The sequence below is a fragment of the Poecilia mexicana genome, unplaced genomic scaffold (assembly GCF_051168715.1).
Source record: "Poecilia mexicana isolate PSO_F unplaced genomic scaffold, ASM5116871v1 scaffold_12, whole genome shotgun sequence".
NCBI classification, from domain to species: domain Eukaryota; kingdom Metazoa; phylum Chordata; class Actinopteri; order Cyprinodontiformes; family Poeciliidae; genus Poecilia; species Poecilia mexicana.
This window is the reverse complement of record NW_028263381.1, coordinates 734,860-745,027: the sequence shown is the minus strand read 5'-3', so window position 1 is coordinate 745,027 and position 10,168 is coordinate 734,860. Positions and strand designations below refer to the sequence as shown.

The following is a 10,168-nucleotide window of genomic DNA, read 5'->3' as shown; positions in this document are numbered from 1 at the left end:
ATTTTTTTATTTTAAACATTGTAGTCGGTGGATGATGCCTGTAAAAGCCCTTGTCCAGGAGCAGAACTCAATACATTCTTATAGTTTAAAACAATTAAAGAAATACTAAAATTATATATTATGACAATTAAGTATAAGTAGTCATATAAATAATTATAAAAGTATCGATAAATTCAATTAAAAATAATTTTTAGATATTTTCCAACTCCGTTGAAATTTGTCCTTAGTTTTTGTCAACACCGTCAGAAATGAAAAGAATGTAAAAAAATCAGGCATTATTGGGGGGCACCAGAACTTCTGAGGACCCCATGACGTTGTCTTTTCTCTTCCTTTGCTAGGAGGGCTAGTTAGCTCCGGTTAGCTTAAGTTATTCTTTAGTTTTTTCTTCTGTTTTATTCCTAAGTTGTTTGTCACAACCATGATGTGTCAACTCCATAACTAACAATTTACAAAACTTTGATGAAATTTTGCGAAATAAAAGCTTAATTTTGGTATAATGTAAAGATTTAATGGACCTGACGAGCTACAATATGGCCTCCTTCAGAATAACATCATATAAATTGAGGTAGTTTGGCATTTCGTCAACTCCGTCAGATGTCAACTCCATCAGAGTTTTTCTGACTCTTCCAGTGAAATTGTTGTCAAATCTCACTTAATTGTGCAACTAATTCATTTTAATGTATTTTACATGAATTGCATTACTTCACATGTACCAAGTTTTTCATTTTACTCACTAGTTTGTCACCACCTTCAGTTCTGTGTCAACTCCGTCATGCACTGTCAACTCCATCAGATGGACTTTTTCTTGTTTTTTGTTTTAAATAATATTTATTTTATTTCTTGAGAAGCATTTGTCTGTAAATTGAGTAAAAATATCACTAATGGGGTATTTTAAAAATCATTTTAGATTTATTTTTGTCAGATGGTGATGACAAAGTTTTGGGTCAGGTCGATTAAAAATGTAATTTTTTAAAAAAAATTCGCAACTGGGAGCCTGTACCTTAGCATCTTCATATTTTCTAAACATTATTTGTCATATTTGCATACATAAGGTTGAGAAATAATAAAAAAAAAATATGGGAAAATTAAAACCCATTTTGTCCCTATTCTCAAGAATCACTGTGATACAAGTACTGAAGTTTTCAGAATTTGAAGGACGATGCTGCAGCAGGCTTAAATTGAAGCAACTGAACCTTCGCTTTGTCACTGCCTTCTTTTAAAAGATGGTGCAGAACTTAATTTAGAACAGATAATAATTTGAACCATTCAGCTGTTGAGAATTTGGCCTATTTTATTTCTATGCTATTTACATATTGTTGTTATCAATGTAAAATTAATAATCTGACTATTTCTTTTACTTAAAATTGTTCAATAAAGAAAGAATTGAAAACAGAAGCAATGCAGAAACATTAGATAGAACAGATTTCTACAACAGTGTAGATCCCCAGATTAAATGGAAATCATACGAGATTGTGATATTAATAGAAAGGCTTACTTTCTAACAGAATAAAATAAGAGTACATAAGCGTTTGTTTATTGATAAAATGTACTGGTTATCATTATAAGATTATTGCTACCTTAAAATTCGGCTGCAATTTTACACAAAATTGCAAATTTTGTGTAGTGCAAAATTTGTGACTGGCTACATTTTTGTAACTTGCGTACAGATAGGTAAGCCAACTATACAATCGATTTGTAAATGAACATTAGATGGCAGTAATACGTCGTCCATTCGTCTGCCCTGCAAAAACAGGAAGTTCACTAACCGGATGTCCCACCCCTATTGTTTTTATTTTTGACTAACGTGATTGGTCGAGCAGAAATTGAAGCGTCGTTTGAATTGAAAGCTGCTGGTTTCTGTGCTGCTGTCTGTGGAACTTAACAAAGGAGAAAACGGGAGCGGACTCCGTCGTTGGTATTTTTTCTTCCCGTTTTACAAGGTAAGAGCACGTTTTTAGGTTTAATGTGATGATTTAGTCCTGATGTTTTCATGCTGCTTCTTGTTAGCTTTTCTTAAAAAAACAAAACAAAACAAAAAAAAAACAAATAAAAAAACCCTACCTCAAGAAGCCGACGATGTCCCATCCGTGTAAAAACGTCATGATATTTCTACCAAACAGAGCTAATCATTTATTCATCATATGGCTAAAAAATCACGTTTCGTAGCAAAGAATTAAGCAACATGCTGAGAAATGGAACCATCCAGACTAAAAAACATGTTTCTGTGATTTAGAACTTTTTTGGGGGACTGCTAGCACCTGTCTGGAGTGCTATAAGAGTTTTGCTCCCTAAATTCACATGTCACCTGGAAACCTGTAGAACTATGCTTCTTTGTCACTTGGGCTTCCTCTTGGGTTAAACCAGGGGTGTCCAAAGTCGGTCCTCAAGGCCCGGCATCCTGCATGTTTTAGTTCTCTCCCTGGTTTAAGGCACCTGGATCAAATGATGGACAGTTAGAAGCCTAAGAAGAACATTGACTTGCTGAGAAGGTTGGTGTTACACCGACCAAGGAGAGAACTAAGACATGTAGGATCCCGGCCCTCGAGGATCGACTTTGGGCACCACTGGGTTAGACAGAAATGCAAATACATTCCTTGATTTCTATCTTTTTCCTTTTTTTTCTGCTTGATATAACAACAAACTTGAAAAGTTTATAATGCATTAGTGTTTTTCAGCATAGTCTTACTTGGAAAACACCAACCACTGCCAACACCAACCATTGGACAAAAGGACATATAAAAAGAATGTATTAAAATCGCTGATACAAATATCAGGCTGTGGTGCCAATGTTGAAAACGTAACAGGTTCTATATGTAGAACCTGGTTAGAATGAAATTTTAGACTGGTTACTGTGATATTGAATTAACGATATAGCTGCAAGCACATTTTTCTTTCTCCAGCCCAGCTGCTGCAGTTTTGTTGAATGGATGTTGGCATATCCAGTAACGTTTTAAAGCAGGATGTCTTTCATTATGTCATCTAAAGTTATTTATGTTCACACTGCTGGCACTACTCTACTCGCCTCCACTTCTGAATGAAGTAGATGTAAAGTGACTTCTCTTGTGCAGTGATGTCATACAAGCTAAAGTTTCTGATGACAGTCCAAGAGGAGTTTTAATAAAGTAATGATTTGAAGAAAGTGCCAGACAAACGTATTAACTGGACTTGAACCTTTTCACATTTTCTCTCATTACAGCCTGAAATGGCAAAATATTTTTACCCTCCTCTCCCCTTACAAAAATCTCAAGATTTTAGAAACCTTGAACGTGTCATGGATTGCTGTTCGATACATCATCTGAAAGCAAAGTACACACACAACTGCAAACCAACCAATGCATGGCCTCCCATCTACATTTGGTGTTAGCAACCTTTTCAAAGAGCTACTTTTACTGTCACTGCTACAAAATAACATTTCTCTAGATCCACAAAAAAATCATCTTATACATATGTACTAAATTGAATGTTTTATCCTGAAAGCTAAGTAAATTGGAGTTTGTTTTTATTTTCAGATTTTATAGCAAAATTAGTCATCTTAACTTTTTTAAAAAGTTTATTTTGTAGAATGAGACCATCTGAAGGAACCCTTTTCACAAATATGGCAACTGAACAAAGATGGTTTTCACACTTGAAAGAAAAACCACATGCAGCTAAAAACAACAAAGTTAATTTCAAAAGTTTTGCAACATGGGTACCCTTCTATTGTAAACATGTGATGCACTGAGAGGCTGGTAAACAAAGGCAGAGGGGTTGCTGGAGAAACTGTTGCCAGTTGTTAGTGATGCTCTCAACAAATCTGGCTATAGGATCGTAGGAAGAAGAAAACTATGACAAGAGAAATCCTCTAGTCTGCAGCCAGTCAGGTAGGAGACACCAGACATGTTCAGCAAGGCACTCACAGCAACATTTTAATAGTACATTAAAATGTACTATTACATTTTAATAATTACATTTAATTACATTAAATGTAATTAAATGTAATTTTAATAATTACATTTTTATGACTTCCTGTCATAAAGTAATGACAGGAAGTGTGTTGCTGGAAGACACACACACACTGGACTCACTGGTCTCACAGTGAGTCCAATGAGATTTCTGGACTCACTGTGTTCAGAGGTCACAGTCAGGCTGTGACCTCTGGACTTCTCCTGTTCTGCCTTTCACCTGTGTGTCAGAGAGCATGACTCGCCATAGATCTGGCAGCCGCAGAAAGAGCCATACCCCTGTCCACCGCCCCCCAGTGCCAGCCCCTAGAACACCTCAGTCAGCAGTTGTCTCCCCAAGGAGAAGTGGACCTTCATCTGAACAGTCAGGTAAGTGAGAGAGAACTAATGACTGGTGTAGAATACTTTGTCTCCTTTGTCCTTTGAACTCTTATGCCTTGTCCACATGTAGCTGACTATATGATAAACCAAACAGATTTTTGTGATTTTTTTTTTCCCTTTCATCTAAATCACATAAAAATGTAGATATATTACAATAATAATGTATGTAACCTCTGTCTAATAGCACTAAAAACAAATGATAATTAAGTCTCCAACCAAAGTGAAGATTTGCAAATTCTCCTTTTTTGCATTTTTCTGTGGACGTTAGAAACTGGAGCTTTAGAAGTAAAAACCAAATGATGCAGCACTGACATCGCATAGGTGACTTGGTCATGCAGTGGATGAAAGATGACTGCTAGGTGCTGATTTTTACATTTGTTTATACACTTTTTACTTCTTTTTTTTTTTTTTTTTTTTTTTTCTAAGCCCAACTACTCCAATATGTTGAGTTTCAAAGGAGAAAGCATTTGGAGCGTTCTCCTTGTGAAACCAGGGATAGCTAGTTTTATACCAGCTGTCTCTCCCAATCGAGGCACAATGCCATTCAACCTCCACCTGCGTCCAGATTATTTTTTAACACGATTCCTAGTCAACACTGTCTTGTGTTTTATTAATTTTATATCCTAATATGGTATTTAAAAGTTAGTTATTGTTTTGAGGGATTATGATTGGCTGACATAGGTTTTATGTTTACCTGCCACAATGGCTGAAAACCGGGAACAGAAACCAGCACAGATCACTTCAAATGAAGTAATTTTAAATTAATTTTCCATATGTACATTTTTGCAATTATGGAAATTAACTTTTACTTTTTTCAACTTTGGAAAATACAAATAGATTTTGGTTAAACAATTATTGTCTAGCCCAGTGATTTGTGTTCCAGTGAGATTCTTAGAGTGAATGGCTCTTGAAGATGAGACACTTTAAGTTCTGAAAACTTCATTACTTTCATCACGTTGCTGATGAAAGTACTAAGAATAAATCTTAATTTGAACACTTATTTTGTCTGTCGATTACCAGGATATTTAAAATAGAAATCTGGTGATCTCTACTAGAGCAGTATCTTCTATTAGCCTTTCACTGTGTATAGTTAATTTAAGCATTTTTTTTTTCTTTCTGAGGTGTTTCCTCAGAAGCCTTTTAGACTGAACTCTAAAGTTCACTCTGAACCTTAGAGTTCAGAGTGAACAAAGCTTTAACTGTTTATACAGAGAGTTTTTTTGTTTGTTTTTTTTGCTCTGGCAGTGACTTCCATCTGTGACCTGTCTGTATTTGTGAAGAAATGTATTGAATGTTATTGAAACTGGCAGGATGGTGAATACGAGGATTCAAAATTCAACTTCCAACCAAAGAACACTCTACATTTTCTTCAGGTCGGGCTGCGGGGTCCCCCAAAAAGAGGAGGTTCAGACCAGGAACGAGGGCCCTGATGGAGATCCGGAAGTACCAGAAGAGCACTGATTTCCTCATTAGGAAGACGTCATTTGCCCGGCTGGTGAGTCGGGAAAGCTTCAAGTCAAGCTATTTTTTGTTGACGACTTTTTAAATGTGTGTAGGCCTCAAAAACAGGGCACTAGCCTGTTATTTTTCTCTTAGTCCAGATTTGCAGGTTTTTGTTTAGTTTTTTGTTTTTTACTGAATTTTTAAATTCTGTTAATTGAGGGACAGGAGATCAGACATATTACTCAACCACACTAAACGTCCTGTGTCACACTATTTAGCCTGACTAAGTGTAAGTTATTCAGTCAAAACCAGAACAAAACCCTGATGCAAATAAGATGCATAATCTCAACCAGGTCCTCAGAACACACATGGTACTACACATGTGAGATATTTTGTGAAATAAAGTAACTCCAGAATCTTTAAAGGTGCCTGAAAAAGTCTCTGCTGTGTTTCCTTTCACCTCTGGTGTTTCTCCTTGGCTCAGGTTCGGGAGGTGTGTCAAAGTTTTTCCATAAACGCTCTCCGGTGGCAGGTCTATGCACTCCTGGCTCTGCAGGAGGTAAGCTGTCCATACCGACACACACAGCCTAGAACAAAAATACCCTGTATTGTCCTACAGTGGGAGCAAAGTAACAGGCACTCAAAGGATGTAGGTTCATTGAAATATAAAAATAGAAATAAGAATAACTTGCTGTTCAGTAAGGTAAAATTACAGCACAAAATACTATGCAGTTATTAAAAATAGCATGATTCAAAGGAATATGCAACTGAGTAGAATAAGAAATGTACAATATCTTCTTGTTTGTGCATTTATTCTTTATTAAGTGTCAATAAAACTTTGTAAACAATCAAGATGTGTAGATAACAGCAGAAAGATTTTTATTTTAATTATTAGTATAACAACAAGAAATGTTAATTATACAAGGACTGTCATAGACTGGTGACTTGTCCAGAGTGACTGCTGGAAATGGGCACCAGCACCTCTGGCGACCCCACTAGGGATAAGTGTGTATGATGGATGGATGGATGGATGGATGGATAGATAGATAGAGGGATGGACAGACAGACACATACAAGGAAGTATACAGAATGTCCATCAGTACAACAGTCAGGAGTCATATCATTCATTAATACTCAGGACATCGGATCTAAGACATTTCTTTGTAATTGATTTCCTTGCATCCAAACTTAGTATTCCAAATTGATATTTAGTTTTAACATTTACAGAAGGCGTTGTATGAACCCAAAAAGAAGTTGTACCCAGTTAAATGCAGAGAAATTCTAGATTTTATAGAGCATGGTAAACTTTCAACCAGTATTTAACCATGTGTCCCCTCTCTCTCTGTGCTTCCAGGCTGCAGAGGCCTTTCTTGTCTTGCTCTTGTCAGATGCCAACCTGTGTGCCATCCACGCCAAGAGAGTCACAGTATTCCCACGGGACATTCAGCTGGCCAGGAGGCTCCGTGGGGTGGATCGCATGTAACGTCCACACAACAGCCGAGAGAATCCCAGCAGCTTTTGGATACTCGTGGCTTGGTCCCCATTTCCACATCTTTTCTGCTGCGTTAAAATTTAAAAATTGGTTTTAAATTGGCTTCTGAAAGCAAGACAGTTTTCAACCTAATTTTTTTTTTTTACAGTTGGAAAGTGGACACATTATTTCTGCAAAGAAATACAACAGAGAGACTGTTGACAAATGTGTTTCTTGCAGCTGTGGTTCATTGATAATCCATTCATTCACTGTTTTAAAGGCATGTACTAAAGTTATAATGATGTGTACATTTTTATTGTTCATCAGAATAAACTTATTTCATCTATAATATGTTTTCTTTAACTTTTTGTGTGGATTTTCAGTTTTCCGCTTGTCTCAGCCCTTCTAGAATCTGAGAGTAGCTATTAGGTGCCATTAGCTTCTCCAGCTTCCTCAGCACTGCAGTCAATCTGACAATCATCCGTTCAACACCATACCTTCACTAGTACCCAGCGGACTTATTCCACTATGTGTCCACATTGCAAACAAATCAAACATTTGTAAACCTGAGTAACGCTATCATCAATGCTCGTCAGTCACCTCACAATTCCTGACTCGCCACCGATGCTGTTTTCTTCAAATTCAACTCAAAAATACTCCATTGATCCCAAAGGGAAATCAAATGTAACTCAATTCAGATTCTTAAGAGTTATTATTGATAGTGATGCCCTTGTGAAAAATAAATATATTAAGTATGTAAAATCTTAACATACTTGAAGCCAGACTAATCAATATACTTCAAATTTAAGGATTATATAACTTGAAGTATGGTATTTTGGAACAACTAATTTGGTGCTTAATGTATGTTAATTGTAATTATAGAAAATCACAATTTGAATTGTACTATCATGCTTTTTGGGAATAACAAAGTATATAAAATTGTACTTAGTACACAAGTATAAGGCTTTTTTTGTCATGTGTTTAATGTTTTGAGGCATGAATAAATTACTTATTTCTTTGTTAAACAACCGTACAGTAAGTCCCATGGTAAGGATTGTTTATTTTTAAGTAATTTTTTTTAAATAGTAAAAGATTATTAAAGCACCTAATAAACCAGAGTTCGTTAGCACATATGTAAACAGTGGAAGTGTTTCATTGAAGGATACTTGGTCACTATTTACCAAGTACTTACAAATATTTTTGAAATGTATTAATTTAGATATTTAGGTTTGCTAAATAGACACAGAACTTATTTGAAAATATTACCCAAAATACAACTTCATAAAAGTGTTGTTTGTAAATATTTGTAATAAAATGTACATTTAAAATATAAATTTTTGCAAATACATGCAAATTGTATTTTGAAAAGGATTATCCAAAGTATATTTTTAGTAGTATATGTAATTAGAATTTAAAGTATATTTTAGAAAAATAAAATACTTTTAGAAATTGTACCAAACTACATTTTTAGGAGCACTTTGAAATTTTTTAATTTATTTTATATTTTAATACAATTTTAATAAGTATGTTCACTTGATAACATTAAAAATATATTTCAGAAAAATACAGCATATTTAAAATATACTTAAATATATTATTTTTCACCAGGGTGGCTGCTGGCAGGAAAGATTTCTCCTACCAGTCTGTACTACAGTGAATCTGAAGAAGTCTCTGATTTCTTCAGATTTGCATAGTTCTTCAGAAAATAGAATATCTGACTGAATATACTGTTTTCTAAAGAAGCTCCCTCATGAAGAGGATGGTCATGGTTGTCCATGATTTTCTTGATCCTATGAAGAATCCTTCTTTGCATCATTTCCAAAGGTTTCACAGTCGTCCCAGAACCGAACCAGCCTTCTTTATCAGGTCCCTGGCTCTGATGCTGCTGCCTCAACAGATAACAGATGAGATGACACTCTGAACAACAAATTTATAGAAGATCTGCAGGATCTTACTGCAAACCTTGAAGGATCTTAGATTCCTCAAGAAAATAGAATTGTTGGTCCTAGTCTTCCAGACTTAATTGTTACAGTCTCATACTGTGTAGATAACTTACTTCTGGTCTCTGGCCAGATGCCTAAGTGAAGTCTGTTACAGCCTATGCAATATGCAAACCTTTTTAATTTATTTTAGAACAACAAGGTTTATGTAACAAATGATTGAACTTACTCCTCCCTCAATCAGAGGTCAGTCCTAAGATCTTTTAACACTACTTTTACAATGCAATAAGTTTATCTGCTCAGTAAAGCTCTGCATTACAATATCACAGTGTCATTTTGTGGCCAGAGCACCAATGTTCTTTAAACCGCACAGTAGACTGAATATCTGTTGTGAAGTTCATCTCTTTCTCATGTGACCATCATTTCTCACCCACAAACAAAAGTCTAATAAAAATTGGATAAAACTTATTAAAGTGAAAGTCAATTAACCTTAAAAGTATAGGCAAGGAGTCTGCCTTACCGACAAACTGGGAGCTAGTTTTATAGGAGAGGAGCTTGATAAATGAAGAATCTGCCTCCCATTCTACTTTAAGAACCTCTAGGAATCGCCAGTAAACTTGCAGTTTGAGAGTTTTAGAACATATGGAATGATCAGATATTTAATAATTTGATTATTTGGGGCTTTATATTTAAGAAGAAAAAGTATAAGTAGTATTCTGTAGCTGACAGATAATATAGTAAGAGAAGCTAAAACTAGTGAAATATTTTTTTATTCTCATTAGAACTCTGGCTAGAGAGTTTGGGATGTGCTGAAGGCTTTTGAATATTTTTTAATACGATTTACGATTAAATCGATTTACGATTTACAATTTAATTCAGTCCACAAGCCTGTAATGTGTGGATTCATTTTTAATTTTTAACATTCAGGATAAACAGTTTGTCAAATGTACGTGAGTGAATAGAAAATTGAAAATTATGGAGACGAAATGTTC

At 35.2% G+C, this 10,168-nt stretch overlaps 1 protein-coding gene across 6 annotated transcripts; it reads left to right on the top strand.

Annotated features, from left to right (window-relative positions):
• The first annotated feature begins 1,754 nt into the window (after positions 1-1,754).
• Positions 1,755-7,585, top strand: cenpa (histone H3-like centromeric protein A). 6 transcript variants are annotated; one of them, XM_088010706.1, is made up of 6 exons: positions 1,755-1,940; positions 3,804-3,860; positions 4,173-4,310; positions 5,696-5,817; positions 6,250-6,324; positions 7,120-7,585. In XM_088010706.1, exons 3-6 carry the CDS (start codon positions 4,178-4,180, stop codon positions 7,246-7,248), a joined length of 459 nt encoding a protein of 152 aa, XP_087866832.1. In that variant the 5' UTR covers positions 1,755-1,940; positions 3,804-3,860; positions 4,173-4,177; the 3' UTR covers positions 7,249-7,585. The 6 variants fall into 6 exon arrangements, with proteins under 6 accessions (XP_087866832.1, XP_087866831.1, XP_087866833.1 ...); XM_088010705.1 differs by having other exon boundaries at positions 4,121-4,310; XM_088010707.1 differs by lacking the exon at positions 3,804-3,860 and having other exon boundaries at positions 4,125-4,310.
• The last annotated feature ends 2,583 nt before the right edge of the window (positions 7,586-10,168 follow it).